Source organism: Microtus pennsylvanicus, chromosome 7 (genome assembly GCF_037038515.1).
Source record: "Microtus pennsylvanicus isolate mMicPen1 chromosome 7, mMicPen1.hap1, whole genome shotgun sequence".
Taxonomy (NCBI): Eukaryota; Metazoa; Chordata; class Mammalia; order Rodentia; family Cricetidae; genus Microtus; species Microtus pennsylvanicus.
This window is the reverse complement of record NC_134585.1, coordinates 100,895,194-100,915,924: the sequence shown is the minus strand read 5'-3', so window position 1 is coordinate 100,915,924 and position 20,731 is coordinate 100,895,194. Positions and strand designations below refer to the sequence as shown.

At 39.9% G+C, this 20,731-nt stretch overlaps 1 protein-coding gene across 1 annotated transcript in view; it reads right to left on the bottom strand.

Moving 5' to 3' along the window:
• Positions 1-20,731, bottom strand: part of Slc30a7 (solute carrier family 30 member 7) — a 64,133-nt gene that overhangs the window by 42,439 nt on the left and 963 nt on the right. Inside the window, exons 3-6 of the mRNA XM_075981545.1 lie at positions 9,225-9,338; positions 6,368-6,455; positions 5,594-5,720; positions 852-995 (exon numbers count right to left, since the gene is read on the bottom strand). Of these exons, the coding sequence (XP_075837660.1) occupies positions 852-995; positions 5,594-5,720; positions 6,368-6,455; positions 9,225-9,338 (473 nt within the window). The remainder of the gene's footprint in view (positions 1-851; positions 996-5,593; positions 5,721-6,367; positions 6,456-9,224; positions 9,339-20,731) is intronic.

The following is a 20,731-nucleotide window of genomic DNA, read 5'->3' as shown; positions in this document are numbered from 1 at the left end:
AAATTGTCAGAAGGGCAGATTTTATGCTGTGCTCTAATCTAAACAATGGATAAGTAATAAAGAGGTGGGAGGTAGCGCGTGGTGGTGAGGTCCACAGCTCAGACTGAGGTAACAGCTCCACAAGGGTGAACTGGTCCGGGGTCAGGCGTGAGCCCTCAATGTGCACAGCGCTTGGTTCACCAGCCACATTTCAATGCAGTATTTTGGAAACGGGAAGACTCAAAACTGGGATGTTAGGATGTTAGAATGCTGAATCTGCAGGGCTCTTTTCATTTTTTTCATCTATAAAGCTTTAGTATTCCATCCATATGGCCAGTACCAGTAAACATCTAAGGGCACAATTTAATTAAGACATAAGCAGATTGTGTTACCTAAACAGTTCCTATTAATTTATACTCACAACTCAAAAATGATCTGAAATAAAATGTTGATAAATAGGCTATAACTTAGTATCTACTACTATTACATAAAGATTTCTGAATGAACACAAAATATTAGGCAGTTAGCATAAAAAGTTATAATAAAAACTGAAAAATCTCTAGTATTTTCATAACATTATTTACTAATGGCCTTGTCAGACTTAAAACAATCAAAGTTTTCATTTGCTAAACTTCAACTGTTTCTCATTCACACAATCAAAAGCCTAGTGTTTTATTATTACATTCACTGGGGGGAGAAAGAAAAAAATTAAGCCCATTGCCTTACTTTCATGTTACAGTACAGTAAAAAGAAACTGACATTGGGAACCATTTAAACAGACTCACTAGAGGCTAAGCGTCCTTTCAACAGTCCCTCACACATCTTGTCTGTTTGGAAGGCTAGCCCTCTGCAGGCCCTCTGGCCCCACTCACCGTGAGAATGGAAGTGCCCGTGACCATGAGCATGATCGTGGCTGTGTGCAGCTCCATGTTTGGCTTCATGACTATGGCAATGATCTTCATGGCCATGGGTGTGATCTAGAGCACCATTAAAGAGGGAATGACTGTGTCCGTGGCCTAGAAAACAAACAATATTTGAACAGAAGATATGCAAAAATACACAACTGATTATAATAATACTAGTTTGAAGAATTCTGGCTCCAGAGTCAATGCAGAAAACAGTTGCTTCTAAAAAGTGCTGCCAACATACTTATTAGCAACCCTGAGTTCTACCAGGGAGCACAGGAATAAACTCTGAAGGCCTGAAAATGCAAATCCTGCAGGATCTCCAGGAGACCTGCATGCCAGATCACCTTCCAGAAGGCTGCAAGAGAATCTCAGCCAATTTGCCCTCCCCTAAGTCACAAAAGTACAGAAGAACCAAGTAATAAAGCACCATGTCAGAGCTCTGGCAATCAGTGAGAAGCACAGAATAGATTGATTGTCATCTACAGCAGCTACCAGGCCTTGTTAAGAAACACAGTCTCCCGTTCCCAGCCCAGGAGCAAAATCACCCAAAGTCACCACCCTGTAGATAACAGGGAAGTGAGGTTGCTTTGGGTGCGTTGTTAAAGCACCAACTGGTTATCCAGTATTTTTTCCACCAGTGCAATTCACTGGCAGTCTCTAGTCCCCCAGCGAGGCTCCTAGGCTGAGAATTCAGCTGGGATTCAGGCACTAAGACAACAGTGGGAAATTCCCAGCCGTAAGTAGCTGCTGACACTAGACTTCTAAGAACTTCAGGAAACCTCAGAGAGGCAAATCCCACAAGGAACTCTGAAAAGCAGCAACATACTCCTGGGAATCTAAAAGGGTGTGCACAGGCTATGTGTGCACAGGCTATGTGTGCACAGGCTACGTACATACCTAAAACAGACCTCAAAAAGAAGGACTTGCCATTCATCCTTCATTGTCCTTGACACCCTAAGCAAGCAGGAGAGAAAAGTTAGGGCTCTCTAGTAACTATGAAGTAAGCAGAGTTGTAAGATATACTTTCTCTCAAAGATCCCTTTGCCAAAAGAGAGAGAGTTACAAGCAAGTCATTTGAGAAAATTGACTACACTCTGGGTGACTACTAACCCATACCAGTCTAAGTGTGAACATTTGTCAGACAGGAGAAAAACAAAAGGAAGAGCTTAAAATAAAAACTATCAGACAACTCAATGGCCACCTCCTACAAGAAACACATGATTTGTCAACCAGTCCAGGAAAGATTCAAAAGAAAAGTAACACAGGAACAAAACTCCAGAAACAACAAACTTTAAGGGGATGACACAATTTGATACCAGGTAATCTAAAGTGTCCAGCCCTCATCAAGGAAGAAGCCTAGCAAATGTATAGGAATTTATGCCTCACACAAAGAGCAGTTAACTGAAGATCCTTCCAAAGAGATGGACTTGGTAGGCAGATTTTAACCAGCTATTATAAACATATTTAATGAGTAAAAAGAAACCCCAGATCAGTAAATCACCAACAATAACAGCATAAAAATTATAAAACCGAGTTGTGGGCTCATGACTGCAATTGAACACTCAGGAGACAGAGGCAGAAGAGTGGCGATTAAAAGGCTAGCATAGGCTACAGGAAGACTTTGTCTCAAAACAACAAAAAATGTGTGTATATGGGGGAGCAGAGAGAAGGGGAAAAATTTTAAATACCAGAGATTCTGGAATTAAAGCATAATAGCAAACTGAAGAGGCCATTGGGAGAACTCAACAGGAGTTCTGAGTTGCAGCTGCAGCCGATGTACAAAAAGGTAAACAGAGATCACACTCTCAAAAGTAGGGGAAAAAAGGTAATGAAGAAAAATGAGGCAGAGTCTCTAGAAAACAAGAGGAGGAGAGGGGAAAATAGGAACCAATGGCTGAAAATTACCCGCTTGATGACCATATGGTCAAGAAATCCATCAAAGTCCAAGTAGAATAAACTCAGTAGTATCAGAGATGTTGCAGCTGATGAAAGGCAAGCTAAGGAGGAAATCTTGAAGGTCACCTTTCCTTGCTACACACACACACACACACACACACACACTCACACTCACACTCACAATAAATACATAATTTAAAAGTGAAACAAATGAAAGAAACTGTAGAAGTCAAAAGGCAGTAGATGGATATTGAAATGGTAGTGGTGGGAGCAGAACTAAAGAATTCTACAATCACCAGGCAGTGGTGGTGCACGCTTCTAATCCCAGCTCTCTGGAAGTAGAGGCAGGCAGATATCTGTGAGTTCAAGGCCAGCCTGGTCTACAAAGTAAGTTCCAGGACAATTAGTGCAGTTACACAGAGAAACCCTGTCTTGAGAAATTAAAAAATTCTACAATCTGCAGAAATCCCTTTAAAATAAAAGCAAAATTGAGACAATCTAGATGAACAAAAGCCTGTCCCCTCAAAATATTATAGGGTTTTCAGGGTAAATCAAAAGACATTAAAGAGTAGTTCATAACTACAAAGGCACAGAGTTTGTGTTCCCAACTCTGAAAAGATAGAGCACAAACCAGTTAGTACAAAACTATATTGACGGGTTACAGGCATAAAATAAAGGAAGAAGAGAACAGGAGAACACTGGCACAGAGGTATGACTGAATTAACTTCCCAAGCATCTGAACTAGACGCTCTCCCCGGGACAATCACTAAAAGTTTTCATAGGAAAAATGCTTATTCCCCCTAAGGGAGAAATATCTCAAACTCACGTATTACATAGAATACAGTATAAATAGATGGAGAAACAAACTGGGTAACAAGAAACCATCAAACCAGAATGAAAGCATTAGTACAGAGGATTTGATGTTCATGCCCTGCAATAGGAAATCCTTGAAACAGAGAAGAAAATGCACATGAAACAAAGATAAGACAGAAACCAGACTATGCTGTCCTTTCATTTCCACTGTTGCGACAAAACACCCTAAAAAGAGCAAAAGCAGTTACGGAGAGAAAAGAGTTTATTCCAGTTTGCACTTCCAGGTTTCGGTCAAGGCGGAACTTCAAACAGCTACTACATCCACAGGCAAGCTCCCTTGCCTGCTGCTAAGCTCCATCTCAGGATCCAGCCTAGGGAATGGTGCCGCCACATCAGCTAACGACAGTCCCCCATCAGGCATGCCCACAGGCCAAGCTAATGGACACAGAGCTTCATTGAGACTTTCTTTCCAGGAGCCTACAGGTGTGCCAGGGACAATTAAGGCTAAACATCACAGACTACATACAAATGATTCTCTATATGAAAACTTAAATACATGCAGTAACTGGGAAAAGATATTTACAACACATAAAACAAAGAAAAGTGGAATATTTTAAGTAACTCTGAAGTAATTCTGTAACTTATAAACACGTGGGGAAAAACAGAGAAGTAGTTATTGTCTAGAACACACCACCAGAATGTTCAACTTCACTACAAACCAGAGACAAGAAAAAATTAGAAGCCAACTTTATTAAATATGAGCAAAACCGCTTTAACCTGTAATATTACAGGTTGACGTGGGCTGAGGAGAAAATACATTTCTGGAAATGAATATGAATAGTAGTCATTGCAGAAGGCAACTTTAAAAAGCACATTCACTAAAAATGCTGTTTTATGAATTCTCCTTATACACTAACACACTGAACTAAAGATGCTATCTACACTGCTGGAAATGCTCTAGATCTGAACTGTGTAGTACAACAGCTTCATATGTTTTCTTGTTCCCTCTGTTTGTTGTTGTGTCTTCATTTTAGGGTATAAATGCATTGGGGGGGGGCTTTTATTTTGCTTGTGGATGAGACAGGGTTTCACCATGTACCCTAGATTGCCTGGAATTCACTATGTAGAACAGGTAAGCCTGACACTAGCATTAATCCTCCTGTCTCTGTCTCCCAAGTGCTGGGATTGCAGCAAGCATACACCACCAGGCCTGCCTTCATACCATGGAGCTTTCTATGAGTTACAATACAGTGATTTCATAAATTAATTTAAAAAAATGCAAGGTAGCAGATAAACACCTATCACTTGAAGGATCTTTAAAATGCATTATACAGTACATTATAAGTTTACACACAACTTGTTTTAGTAACTAAATCTGTTGTTTTCTGGTAGCTGATTTTTTAAATGAATTAAATATTACATGAAGCAGATGAGCAACTGAAGTCTGGAAAGATCCACAGCAATACGATAATGTGCACAGCAGCTCAGACAGGCACTGGGACAGAGAGCTACAAACAATATGATAATGTGTACAGAAGCTCGGAGAAGCACTGGGACAGAGAGCTACAAACAATATGATAATGTGCACAGCAGCTCAGACAGGCACTGGGACAGAGAGCTGCAGACAATCTGATAATGTGCACAGCATCTTGGAAAGGCACTGGCACAGAGAGCTGCGGATAAGGCATGGTTCAGGAAGACATTTCTGAGTATCTAGACATATTTTATAACTTTAAAATTATTAATTTTCTAAAGTATTTAATGACAGAAACATGCCAAAATTAAAAAGAAGAAGAAAAAATTAGGGACTTGCAAGGATATCTGCCCTCAAATCTGAAGACCTGAACTCAAGTCCCAGAACTCAATGGACAAAGGAACCAACTCTCCCAAGTTGTCCTCTGACCTCCATATGCACCGTGCACACACACACACACACACACACACACACTGAATAACTGTTAAAGACATGAAGAATCAAAGAGTTCTAACCATCATACCAGAGCTATGAGAGTGTCCATGGCCTCCGTGATTGAAAACAAATATTCCTACGAGGTTTACCACAAAGCCAAGAATTGACACAAGTAGCAGCCTCTCGTGGTGTACATCTGGAGGAGCCAACGCTCTCTAGAAAACACACAATACAAAGAGACGGCATTGATAAAATTCCTGATTTAAACTGCTGGCAATATAATGCAATTTGAAAATTTTTAGGTATTTTCAGAAGTAAAAGAGTTCAACACTAGCTGCCTAAAGCTCAGAAAGCTGAAGCTCATATTCATCCATCATAGAAAAAGTAACAGTTACTGTCTCTAACTAGATGTGGTTCAAAACCTGGTCCCCTGCTCTCTGCAAGTTTACCAATCTTCAGTTTCCTTCCGCTCTTAGAAAATGTACACCAAATATTAAATATTCACTAGCAAAACTCTCAGGTTCTAGATGTTTTTAAGACAATTTCTAAAGGACCAACTACCCAGAATGCACCTCTACTTCTCAGTGGTAGCACCTCTGTTTACAGAGCACTGCCATTTCATTGTCTCCAGCAAGATGTTTCATATATATATATATGTGTGTGTGTGTGTGTGTGTGTGCAATATTTCATATATATATGTAACTTATTTCATAAGTCCTCCTGTACACACATAATATTTTCTCTAATCCAAGACAAACCTCAATAAATGATAGTTGAAAAGATCTCTATGATGATTACATCTTTAAAAACATTTTCATTGAAAAAAAAGTCATTTCCTGACTCTAATGATTATCTACTATACCTCAACTCCTTCTGAGAAAATAAAGAAAGCAGTGAAGATCAAAAACAGTCCATTGACAAAGCCAGCCAGCACTTCTGCTCTCACGTACCTAAAGAAGAGCAAGGTACAGTGAATTATACTTCTCACATACCTAAAGAAGAGCAAGGTACAGTGAACTATACTTCTTAACATCCAAATGAATGTGCATGCTTCAGACTGTAAACCGCACCGCATGACTTTTAAGTGCCAACAAGTCTTCACATTTATTGAATAAATTTTATATACTACTGCAAAATGGATGAGCAAATTAATTTACCATGAAATATATTTAACAGTGAATACCACAAAATGCATAGACTTCCAGGAGGCAAAAGACCTTCTAATAGTGGACTTAGAAAGCCACAGAAATGTAAATCTTAAGTTGCTGCTCTAGAGAGGACAAGACCAGGCAAGTAGACAAAGAAGGAAGGGTCTAAAGAAAGAGAAAATGTCTAGGAAATCAAGTTTTTACTGTAGCTATCCTCCTTTCTGAGAATTGCTCTGCTCTGTACCTTCTGGCTCCATTCAGGAAATGGAGCTCTGGCCTCAGGTAAAGTTAAAGTGTCCCTGCATTACGTCAAAAACAACTTGGGATTCATGTTTATCTTTTTCTAAACTAATATATTCAGTCTAAACTTTTAGTTATTTATTTTTAGAATTAACTCTATCTTCACACTATTCTATGAAGCCACTTTTAAATGCCCAGCCCTTGTCTCTGGGTTTCCAAAGTTTTCTGCTTCCTACTTAGGTGAAGCACTGGGGAAAGAGCTCATTTTTCTCCAAGGCATGTTTGGCCTGGAGCCATGGAAACAACTTTAACTCAAAGTATGCTCACGCCAGCTAGTCCTTCCTCAGCATCGCAAAGCATCAGATCTGCTCCTCTGACCCTGTGGTGGCACACACCAGCAATGCCAGCACAGAAGCTGGGCCAGAAGGGTTCTAAGTTCTGAGCCAAGTACACTATATAAGAAGTCCGTCTTTAAGAAAAAAAAATGCCTTTCTATGTCAACTTCTAAACATATTTTTTGTTATAAAAACATTTTTTTCTTTTCTGATAATGTAGAGACCTTCTCAGCATGCCCTGGAACTCACTATGGAGTTCCATATGCAACCATGACAGGCTGAAGGAAGTCTTTACAGGTCCTCTCGTCAGCTATGTTGAATTCATCCTAGCATGTAGATCTGATACAATAGGAATTTTATACTCCATTTTCAAATATATATATAAGTAAATTAAATTCATGTATTATTTGTCAAAGTTTTCTCCAAAACTGTTTTGGAGCAAAGTGTACTAAATTCAAATAACAGACAGCCAGTTTTCTATAATTTACACTTAAAAGGGATTTATCTACTAATTCAGTAGGATTATTGTTTTTTTTTAAAAAAAGATCATTTTCTTTTAATCTCTTCTTCCAGTCCCATAGTTAATGCTTGACAGAAAGCCTTTTATCCTTAGCTCACCGAATTTCAAGATCAAAGGCAAGAAATATTTTAGGCATCTTTGGTTCCTAATTTCTAGCTGGGCAGTATGTTTTATGCATTCTGATAAACTGCTAGATTTGCTTTAGCATATAACTGGGCCTGGTTGTAGGTTTAAAATGAAGAAGAAAAGTAGACAAATGATCACAGATGATTATATTTACCTGAAGAGAGTGAGTCTTAGAATCAAAACATGTAATTTATGAAAGTAGAACTGCCTGAGTACGTCTCATGTGTCAGTTAGCCAAGGCAAGGGGAGGGTGCAAGGAGGAGCACAGAATAAAAGGTGCGGAGGAAATAGGTGGACAGGGAGGGAGGGGGTGGGGAAGGAGAGAGAGAAGTGGGAGAGGTGAGCGTGAGGACATGCGGGTGTAAGGAAAAGAGAGAGACAGGCAGAGAGTGGGGAGAGGTGAGCGTGAGGACATGCGGGTGTAAGGAAAAGAGAGAGACAGGCAGAGAGTGGGGAGAGGTGATGGGGAGAGGTGAGCGTGAGGACATGAGGGTGTAAGGAAAAGAGAGAGACAGGCGGAGAGTGGGGAGAGGTGATGGGGAGAGGTGAGCAGGAGCCAGAGGAAAGGCAGCAGCTGAAGAGCAGGTGTGAGGAAGCACTGAGGGATGAAGCAGGGATAGAGGAAGGAATCAGCACAAGAGAGGTGAAAGGACATCAGTCCTCCTCTCTGCTTACATGTGAACAGAATTATACTAACAGGAAGCATCAGGAAGCTTAAAGCAAATAATCAAATAATGAAAACTCTAATATGGTTTATCAAAGGTCCTTCCATAGTATGTGGCTAAGTGTACAAACCAGGGGGGACAGAAATGACCACATAAGAGCAAAGCTAAAAAGACAAATAAGACCATGCTAATGAAATAAGTTTAAATAAATAACAGAAAGGTATCTCTTCAATAAAAAAAGAAATATGATCAGTTTCATATGGCTTTCTTTGTCAAAAATAGGCTGTGAGAAAATCCTTATATGCAACAATGTATCTCCTAAATTCTATTGGTAAAACTAAGGGCTTATCTGTCAAACAAAAAGATTCCTGTAAATGAATAAAGTTACATTATAGATTCTGATCACACACTTAAGAAATGATTTCTTTTATTTTTGTGATTACAATATAATTACACCACTTCCCCCATCCTTTTCCTTTCTCTATATACTTTTAAAGTAGACACATGTAATCCAGGAAGTTTAAGGGCAACCCTGAAGGAGGTGGATAAGGACTATAAGAGGCCCAAGAAGGGCTCCGAGAGCTCAAACCACACAAGGAAATTCAACTTGTAAAAACTCATAGCATAAGAGCTATACATTTTTCTGTGTATCTGGTAGCTCAAGACAAGTATTTTCAAGTCTTACCCATAAGAGAAAGCATCATTGTCTCTCCACTTGGAAATAACAGAAGCTGCCAATCCGGCCAGTATGGCAGTGCTGTCAAAAAACATGTGGAAAGAGTCGGAGATCAAGCCCAGGCTGAAAAAGAACACATAGAACAGAACATTATAATACGAAGCAAACAGTAAAGTATTCGCTCTAAAAACTAAAGTTTTTTAATTAATCTGGAATTACCCTCTAAGGCAACATTAAAATAAGACACAGAAGATCCTGTTAACTAAAAGCCTAGCGCTGCCAAGAATGGTAACGGCGGCAGCAACAGCAGAACACAGCCCTGTGCTGCAGCAGGATAGAAACTGCTCACTGTCTGGTCACAAGGACAGCCGCTATTAAGACAAGAAGGATAGAAAAAACACTGCTGCTGGGGCGAGGCTGTTAGCCAGAGGCAAAAAAGTTTGCTCTCGTTATTATATTTTATGTGTGTGACGGCCTGCATGTATGCATGTGTCCCACGTGTGTGTGACGGCCTGCATGTGTGTATGTGTCCCACATGTGTGTGACGGCCTGCATATATGTATGTGTCCCACATGTGTGTGACGGCCTGCATGTGTGTATGTGTCCCACATGTGTGTGACGGCCTGCATGTATGCATGTGTCCCACATGTGTGTGACGGCCTGCATGTGTGTATGTGTCCCACATGTGTGTGACGGCCTGCATGTATGCATGTGTCCCACATGTGTGTGACGGCCTGCATGTATGCATGTGTCCCACGTGTGTGACGGCCTGCATGTCTGCATGTGTCCCACGTGTGTGACGTCCTGCATGTATGTATGTGTCCCACGTGTGTGTGACGGCCTGCATGTATGCATGTGTCCCACGTGTGTGTGACGGCCTGCATGTGTGTATGTGTCCCACATGTGTGTGACGGCCTGCATGTATGCATGTGTCCCACATGTGTGTGACGGCCTGCATGTATGCATGTGTCCCACATGTGTGTGACGGCCTACATGTGTGTATGTGTCCCACGTGTGTGTGACGGCCTGCATGTCTGCATGTGTCCCACATGTGTGTGACGGCCTGCATGTGTGTATGTGTCCCACATGTGTGTGACGGCCTGCATGTATGCATGTGTCCCACATGTGTGTGACGGCCTGCATGTCTGCATGTGTCCCACATGTGTGTGACGGCCTGCATGTGTGTATGTGTCCCACATGTGTGTGACGGCCTGCATGTATGCATGTGTCCCACATGTGTGTGACGGCCTGTATGTGTGTATGTGTCCCACGTGTGTGTGACGGCCTGCATGTATGCATGTGTCCCACGTGTGTGTGACGGCCTGCATGTATGCATGTGTCCCACGTGTGTGTGACGGCCTGCATGTATGCATGAAGGCCAAAAGAGAGCATCAGCTCCCTAGATCTGCAGTTACAGACAACTGTGAGTAAGGTGCCACATAAGATGCTGCTAACTGAACTGGGTCCCCTGCAAGAACAGCAGTGCCAAGTCTGCTATTATCAACTGTCCTGCTCCCAGCTCTTGACTCTCAGTTGTAGAGGGAAGGTGGGATAAGTAGGAGGAGATGGAGGAACACAACATCCTTCCTATGACACCAGCTTTGTCTCGCCCAGCGATGCCCTCTCTGCACTATGATACAGCTAGAAGCCAGACCTTTCATATTGAACTTCAGTCTCCAGAACCACGAGTTTAACAAACCTCCATTCTTTATCTAAAAAGAAATAAAAAGAGAAAGAACAAACAACGAACTCTGATACTCTTTGTACCAGGACTGCCTAAGTCTAAAGCCACAGTAGAACTCACCACCATGTCTTCACCAAGCCTGTGACATGGCAGAAGAAATCTACCAAGATCACAGAGGGATCTGGCTGTGGTGCAGGTACACTTGCTGAAATCTGAGAAAAAACTCAAGTATCATGAAAACCCTCTAAATTTTACACTAAGCACAGGGCAGTAGAAACCACCAGAAAACCTGAACTGCCATTTAGTGAAATTAACCAACAAAAACAAACCTAGACCAACTATTGACCACACTGGCTTCAAAGCCCTACCACAGCAAGCATTCGGAAGGAAAGCTGGTGGGTAAATACTTGAAGGGACAAATGAGGAGCACCACCGAAGACTCCCTTTCAAGAACTAAAGCAAGCAACAGAATCAGAATCAGAAATGCCCCAGATGTTAGAACTGTCAGAGAATTTTAAAAATAAATGTGATTTAGGGGCTGGAAAGATGGTTCGGCAGCTAAAACCACCAGATTAAGTTCTTAGCACCGTTACAGTGGCTCACAACTACCTGTAACTCCACTTCTAGGGGATCCAACACCTTCTTTGGGCCTCTGTAGACTCCAGACATGCATGTGGTGCACAGACATACATACAGGCAAAATACAAATACAAAAATAATTACTCTGTTAAAGAATAATTGAAGAAATGGAGAATGTCCTTATATAGAAACTTTACATGAAAGAGCCAAATTAAGTACTTGAGGATTATGCAAAATTTCTGAAAGAAAGGTAACCACAATCCACGATAATTAGTGAGTACCCACTGGGGAGGGGGACCAGCCAATCGCAATCCACCATAATTAGTGAGTACCCACTGGTGGCAAGGGGACCAGCCAATCACAATCCACGATAATTAGTAAGTACCCACTGGGGAGGGGGACCAGTCAATCATAATCCAGGATAAATCAGTGAGTCCCCCAAAAGAAAGGGGACCCTCACACTTCATACAGAACACCAAAGAGAAAGGGAAAAGGATAAGGGTCATAGATTCTTCTCACTGGAAATGGCTTAAGTCAGAACATAATGTAGCATCATGTCCAAAGAACACAAGAAAGAAGTTCGCTTGCCTCTACTCTAAGGACAACTGAGATTTTTTTTAAGGGAAAAGGTATCAAAACCGAAAGTTGATTCTTTGAAAAGATCAAGGAAATTGGCAACCTTTACATCAACTGATCCGTGAAAAAGACTTAAGCTCCAAGCATGAGTCTGTAATCCCAGAGGGCAGGAGCTGAGGGAGCAGTTGAGGCCAGCCGGGCTGCACAGTGAGAGTCTTTGTCTAAAAAGACAATGGGAACAAAAATTCTTACTACTAAAAATCAAGAATAAAGAAAGATACTTTTGACTTTAAAGAACTGAAAGAAATAATAAGGAAAGATTATGACCCATATGTCAACAAATTATCTAAAACCAAGTACCAGGAGGCAACCAATCTCACAAAACTATCTGGAAGTTGATAATCAAAAGCCTATACAGGAAGAAAAGATTGATTTGCTTGTTTTGAAACTTCCAGCAACAACAAGCTCTAACGAACGATACAACCAATGCTGTCTTCACTAGCTAATTCTCAAGCATTTAAAACATAATTACTACCAATCTTTCACAAACACTTGGGAAAAAATAGAAGATAAGAGAATACTTTCCTAGGATATGACCAGTGTTACCTTACAACTAAGGCAAGATGAACCATTGTGAGAAAGAATGTGTGCAGCAGGGAAAATGAATCCAAAAGCACTCAACAAGACACCAGCAAGCAAACCCAGACTTCAAGAGTACACATACCCAACCAACTGTGACTCAATCCAAGAATGCAAGGATGGTATAATATAATAAAAACAATCATCATATCAATAAAGGACAAAAAAATCAACAGATGAAAAACATTACATAAAATATAACATCCCTGGTGATAAAAATACACAACAAAATGAAAATATAAGAAATTTTTTTAACTTTCTGCATGGTTGCCACAAAAATATGTAGCTGATGTCATCAGTAAATGGTGAGATTAACTGACTAATTAATTAATAGTGAAAGGCAGTTTTCCCTCAAAGGTCAGGAATATGAGAGTTATGCCCCTTTTCCTTATTCTACTACTGATTTTACTGGAGAGTCTAAACAGGGCAATATGGTAGGAAATGAAATAAAGTTCCTCAAATATGGGAAGAAGTAGAATTGAATATACTCACAAATGCTGTTATATATAGAAAATCTTAAAGAGTTCCCAAAACCCTGTTTGAATTAATAAATTAACTCAGTAATCTTGCAGAATAAAAATAAGCATCAAAATACTTTGCATTCCTACATGATGACAAAGAACAAAAGTAAATTAAATTTTTTCCATTTGCAATAGTACTCAAAAGAAAAATTAACATTAAAAAAATAAATTTAACAAATTACAAAACTTATACTCTGAAAACTACAAAATACTGAAGAAATAAAATACAAAATAAAATAAAATACAAAAAATAAAATACAAAAGCCTAAATAAATGGGAAGACTTTGATGTTTATAAATTAAAAAGAACAAAACCCTTTTAGTGCCTGTAGCCAAACCCGTGCTTCAGACACACTAAATATATGTTCTCCTATGGAGCTGCACCCCACACCCACAAAACAATACTCCATAGCCTTCATTTTAGAACTCAGCAAAGCTTCATGGATGTAAGCCATGGACGCCATTTTTGTTCAGGGCCAGTGCTAGTCTCTGCACTGTTACAATTTCAGTACATGCGACGCATGAGCAAGGAATCAGAGGACATTTGTCCCCAAATGAGCTATGTTTTCAATTCATTATCTATCAAGAGAGCGTCAAGCGCATCTTACAATTCATATTACAATCATGGAATTGGAGAGATGGCTCAACAGATAAAAGTATTTGTTGTTCTCTCAGAGAACCTGGGTTCAGTTCCCAGCACCCACATGGTGGTTCATAACCATCCATAACTCAAGTTCTAAGGGATCTGACACCCTCTTTTGACCTCCAGCTATGTACATAGTATATATACACACGCAGGCAAAACTCTCATACATGTAAAATAAATAAACTTAAAAACTTTAATTCATATAAAAAAGCAGTGGTCCTATATAAAGCAATAACGTTCCTGAAGAAGAGGGGCAAAGATAGAGGATATTTCTCAATTTCAAAAGCATCAGAGCTACATTAATCAAAACAGTGGGTGCTGGCATTAAGGCAAACAGAGAGGCCCAGAAATAAACCACCACATAGACAGGAGACCAATACATCTATCTACCTTCAACACAGAGCTTAGAGCAGACCTCACCCACCGGTACTCTGGCCCCCTTGTCAGGAAGTGGCTGCCATAGTTTCCATCTACAAGAGCTCCTTCCACAGCGGTGCCACAGTATGGCTCCTCAGAGCCACTAAAGCTCTGTCACAGTTCCAAACTCACTGCCGAATTGACCTTTCTTAGTGAAAATGGTGCTATCTTGCCTGGGGAACAGGGTCTCATCCACTACCCCTCACTTTCACCTCGAGTTTTAACTCTTTACAATCCACCTCCTCCCCTGGGTTCCTGAGCTCCCAATATGACCCCCTGTATTCTCTTTACCCTCAGTCCCCAGAGCCACAGGAAGTGGCAGGCCAACACTTCAACTTCCTCCTTTTCCCCTCTTTCCTTTCCAAATCAGAGGTTAATGGAAATGGGCTAGCCTTAGGCCCCTTTTCTGCTATAATTATTTCCTCTGGGCAGCCATCTTGGTCTCAGGTACCCATCTCATTAAGAGAATCAGGACACCATGATTGTCACTACAGCAGTGTGGCACCCCATTGCTCATACAGTATGGATGTGTGTGTTTATGCACACATGTATTTACCTGTCTATCCACCCATCTATCTCTCTGTCTGTATATTAAATGAATCTGGACACAATGATTGTCACTACAGCAGTAAGGCACCCATTGCTCATACAGTATGGATGTGTGTGTTTATGCACACATGTATTTACCTGTCTATCCACCCATCTATCTCTCTGTCTGTATATTAAGTGAATCAGGACACCATGATTGTCACCACAGCAGTGAGGCACCCATTGCTCATACAGTATGGATGTGTGTGTTTATGCACACATGTATTTACCTGTCTATCCACCCATCTATCTCTCTGTCTGTATATTTAATAAAACATTGCCATGAACCGCACCTCTCCTCAGAATGTGACTTTGTTTAGAGACAGATTCCCTGCAGTAAACTGGTTAGGCAGACATCATAAACAGGTCCTCCTGACAGGTATTCTTCTTTACAAGGCCCAGAAATTTGAAGGAAGATACACACAGGAGACCAGGAGATGGCAAGGCAGGGATGAGGAAAATGCTTCTACAAGTCAAGGAAGTGTTAAAGATGACCAGTAAATCACCAGAAGTTAGGAGCGCGACACCAAGCAGATTCTCCCCCAAATCCCTGTGGACACCTGGAAGTCAGATGTATACCTCCCAACTATGAGACCAGAAACTTCTGATATGCCAGTCACTTAATTTGAGGTACTTTTACAGGAACCCCAGCAAGCTCTCTGCCTCCCTCTCCCCCGCCCAACAAATTTGTTTTCTGTACATTCAATGGATACGAAACATTGCCTTAAGGGGAACACAAAAGTAAGTTCTGTGGATAGCAGCAATCAAGTTCTTATTAATACTTACTTACTTATGTTTATTTTTATGATGCTGGAGCTCTACCACTGCATTAAGTTCCTGGGGCAGTTTAAGCATTTAATAAAATGTAAGCGAACTTGAAAATCTACTTCCTCTTCTGACATGCAAGAGCACTGTGTTCTCTTAGAGCAGCGATATGAAGCCGTCTCCCTGAACCTAGGATCATGATGTGAAAGTTACTTAGCTACAGATGAGGAGATAAACCCACATGAAAAGCCTCTAGTTCCCATTCACTGGGACAATACTGGTGGGAAAACGTGAACTTGGCTACTCATCTTCAGTACTAGCAAGCGTAACTCACTATGAGTGATCATTTGGACTGTATGGTACAAAGTTCTTTACAACATAAAAGTAAGGGCTGATGAGATGATTCAAGAGGGCAAGGTGCCTGACACCAAATCTGAAGACCTGTGTGTTCAAGGTGGAAAGACAGCGCCAGTTCCCACAGGGTACCTGCTGGGCTCCACATGTGTACCAGGCAGTGTGACATGGGCAACAAAATGGGTCAAACAAGCTGTGGGCTGTAAAGATGGGCAATTAATACATGTGCCCTTTACACTATTGACAACTAGTACATGTGTCCTTTATACTATTTATAACTAGTACATGTGTCCTTTATACTATTTATAACTAGTACATGTGTCCTTTACACTATTTATAACTAGTACATGTGTCCTTTATACTATTGACAACTAGTACATGTGTCCTTTACACTATTGACAACTAGTACATGTGTCCTTTACACTATTGACAACTAGTACATGTGCCCTTTATACTATTTATAATTAGTACATGTGCCCTTTACACTATTGACAACTAGTACATGTGCCCTTTATACTATTTATAACTAGTACATGTGCCCTTTACACTATTTATAACTAGTACATGTGCCCTTTATACTATTTATAACTAGTACATGTGTCCTTTACACTATTTATAACTAGTACATGTGCCCTTTACACTATTGACAACTAGTACATGTGCCCTTTATACTATTTATAACTAGTACATGTGTCCTTTACACTATTTATAACTAGTACATGTGTCCTTTACACTATTTATAACTAGTACATGTGCCCTTTACACTATTTATAACTAGTACATGTGCCCTTTACACTATTGACAACTAGTACATGTGTCCTTTACACTATTTATAACTAGTACATGTGTCAATAAGATTTTCCATTATAAAAGTTTCTGAAAAGGTCTACTGGTAACTGAGCCAACAGCGTACTCACAGTGATTGTTAAATATAAATTTACAATTGAAGACAAGGGATCATCATAATTCACAAACCCCTGTCCAGCTGATTTTTATAACGTGGAATAAGAGAACTAAGTATACATTTATTATTAAGAAATTAGAAAACAAGGTTGGGGATGAATTATTCTCAAAATATAGGGAAGAAAGTAATCTATGATGCTACTGAATTCAACTTCTGACCTTCACAGGTATAATGACACATACACGTATGCACACATAAATAATAACACACAAACATATTTTAAAAGCCAAAGAAAATCATGAGGCTCATGACCTGACTAAAGTTAGTAAATTAATGAACTATAGTTAAATAACTTACAACTCCATGCCATTCTATGATTCTTAATGTTCATCAAAATGAATACTTTTTGAAGTTTTTAAGCGGAAAAACAAAACTACGAGAAGGCAAAGGGTTCCACCACACCTGATGAGTTGCCATACAAAAGGAGAAAGCTTGATGAAAGACTAAAACATTTTTAAGTTTTAATATAATAAAAAAATACATGATAAATGTGAGCACTTCTGACCAAGGAATGCTTAGCAAACATCTTCTCTACACATTACATAAAAACAGGACCAAATCACCCCCAATATAGCCGTTAGCACTTCTAGAACAAATATCAAAACAGAAACATAACCTTTTACAGACTGTTCTGTGAGTTTTGTCAGTGTCTAAGGCAGTGCTTCTCAACCTTCCTAACGCTGTGACCTTTAATACAGCTCCTTATGCTGTGGTGACCCCCAACCAAACTGATTTTGTTGCTACCTCATAACTGTAATTTTACTACTGTTATGAATCGTAATGCAAATATTTTTGAAAATAGAGGGTTGCCAAAAGGGTCGTAACCCACAGGTTGAGAACCGCTGGTCTAAGTGAAACTGTTCTCAACAGTTTCAGTGTATGACATAATTGGAATTAAGTTTCTAAACAGATGGTGAAGTAAATGCTAGCAGAAGAGCGTGAAAACACACAGTGTCAAACACAGTGATACACAAGGGGTGGGAAGCAACATACAACTCAGACAAAAGGTCCTGGAGCCCTTGAAAGAAGAAACAAAATCACTGCACCTGGACTTCCTAAGCTATGTAAACAGAGACTGCTTTTCTATTTCCCGGCTGCCCAGACCTAAATAATCACACAAAAACTGTATCAATTACAACACTGTTAGACCAATGGCTTAGGCATATTCCTAGCTAGCTCTTACATCTTAAATTAACCCATTTCTAGTAATCTCTGTTTCACCATGAGGCTGTGGTTTACTGGTAAGGTTCTGACATCTTTCTCCTTCGGCAGCTACATGGCATCTGCCTGACTCCATCTTTTTTCTCCCTGCATTCTGTTTAGTTTTCCTGTCTACCTATATTCTGCCCTATCATAGGCCAAAGCAGCGTCTTTATTAACCAATGGTAATCAAACATATTCATAGCATACAGAGGGGAATCCCACATCAATGTTAAGTGGGTGGATCTTTCTCCAGTACATATGCCCTCCCTTCCTCTGATATAGAGCCTTGACTTGTATCAATTCACATGGTTTCATGGACTAAACCACATGGCTTCCAGGCATGAGCATGTGATAAAAGTATGAGGGAAGCATAATGTGTTAGCATCCAGACAAGTCTTAAAAGACCATGTACATTTTCTGACTCGTTCTCTCTAAGCTCCGGGCATTCCGATGCAAGAGAGAGGTGCAGCTCTGCCAACCGCCCTGGGAAGAAAGTACTGTCTGTTTAAACAATTACTGCCTTTTCTTTTTGCTGCTACTTGGGAAAAAAAAATTAACCTTGATGATGCAAAACTACATTCTTCTGTTGAGATTGTGTAGTTACTCAACAATAAATGAATGAAAATTAACAAGGCCTGTACAAGTCTGCAACAGATCCTCTATACATATATTAAGGCTTCCAGTTTAGTGTTTTTATGCGATTCCAGAGTGCATAAATGAGTGGTCTCTGTTTGTTTTGTCCAATTCCAAAGTGTTAGGTTTTGTTTTATCGTATATTTTATTTTACTTCATTAGTATCCCTTTGAAGCCTGTTTGTTTTCTAATGAGAGACATAAAGAAAGTGGATCTGGATAGGAGGGGAGGTAGGGGGGATGAGAAGAGTAGAGGGAGTGGAAACCATAATCAGATTATATTATGTGAGGAAAAAGAAATCTATAGCAGGAATATCAAAAAGATAGAAAAGATAATGCCAGAAAGAAAAGCATTTTCAAAGTAAACAAAAACCATGGAAAGCATTTAGTCCTACATTTTCCTCCCAACTTCTAAGAACCAATGAAAGGTCATAATGAAATATAGTATGTTGTTCTATAGAACAGCTAGTAAAACGTATGATACAAGCTACAGTGTAGTCATCAAATAAACAGCACCAATGCCAAAATTATGACCCAATTCAGAAAGAGAAAAATGTAAAATACATTATAAATCATATATAGTAATGATGAAAATATTATATTCAAATACACATTAAATCAATAGTGCTTTCAGCAAATGTGATCTATTGAAGGGCATAAACTTTATGAGATTAAAAATATTTGTTATGGGATATGCTTCAATATACATACAATTCTCAGGAGAATCAAAACGGTTCTTAAATACATAAAGATTAAATAGTGTCACTTTGACTTCTGTGCCCCAAGTAATAACAAAACCAATAATCTTTATAATCTACTACTTATGGAAGGTTTTGTTTTGTTTTATGGGGGGGGATTTTTGTTGTTGTTTTTTGTTTCTTTGTGCTTTTTGTTTTCTGAGGCAGGGTCTCTTAGTTCTGGCTGTCCAGGTACTATGTAGCCAAAAGTGGCCTCAAACTCACAGACATCCTCCTGAGTGTGTGTGTGTTCGTACTGGGCCTGAATCCTGGGCCTAGCACATGGCAGGCAAGAACTATACCATTAAGCCATATCAAAATCCCAACAAATGATCAAAGGTAGGCACCAGAGATGTCATAACACCTGGTGATTGGATTAACTTTTGTTCAAACTCAACAGAGCGAGAGACCAAAGACTACCATCTTTTTCTCTCTGAAAATGTATTTTAAAAGGCAGAGATCAAGTTAGTTTAATAGAAGTAACAAAAAAAAAAAAAACCATAAACGGCACAGGATAATCGAAGAGCCTATATAACCTGCCTTTGAAGATTCTGGGAGATTTATACCTCCCATTCTTTATTAGATTCTTTAACATTTTTTTTTAAAAAAATTTTGTCTGTGTGTGTGTCTGCCACATCTGTGTGGGTGCCTGTGGGGTCCAGAAGGAGTAAGGTTCCTTGAAGTTGCAGTCACAGGCACTTGTGAGTCTCCAGACATGCCGTGAAAAACTAGACTATGATCCTCCGGGAGAGCCCCTCTCTTGGCGGATTCTTAAAAGGGAATAAAGTCTAGAGGTGGAGTTAGCACCCTTGAGAAGTGTGCTGACAGGCCCAGAAGTTATCCCATACCTAATACTTAAATACTAGAGACTTTACTTCCTCACTCACACTGGACGCTCCTCTACCCAAATCATGACAACAGAAGACAGAAACAAACAAACAATAAACCCAAAGGTGACACCAAAAACTGTCAAATCCAGAGGCACTTTCAGAAAACTGTATAGGATTTTCTACTGAAGTAAAGATAAGAGGAAAAATAATGAGACAGCTTCACCGTAAAAGAGAATGGCATATGCTTTGCCAAAGGACTCTTCACAAACCTCTTTAAAAGCCATTCAAAGATAATCATTAATTAAACAGGGTCGCTCAGATCTACCCTCTCAGAATCTGAAGGGTAAGATCCAAAAAAATAAAAGCCACACCCACTGGGAGG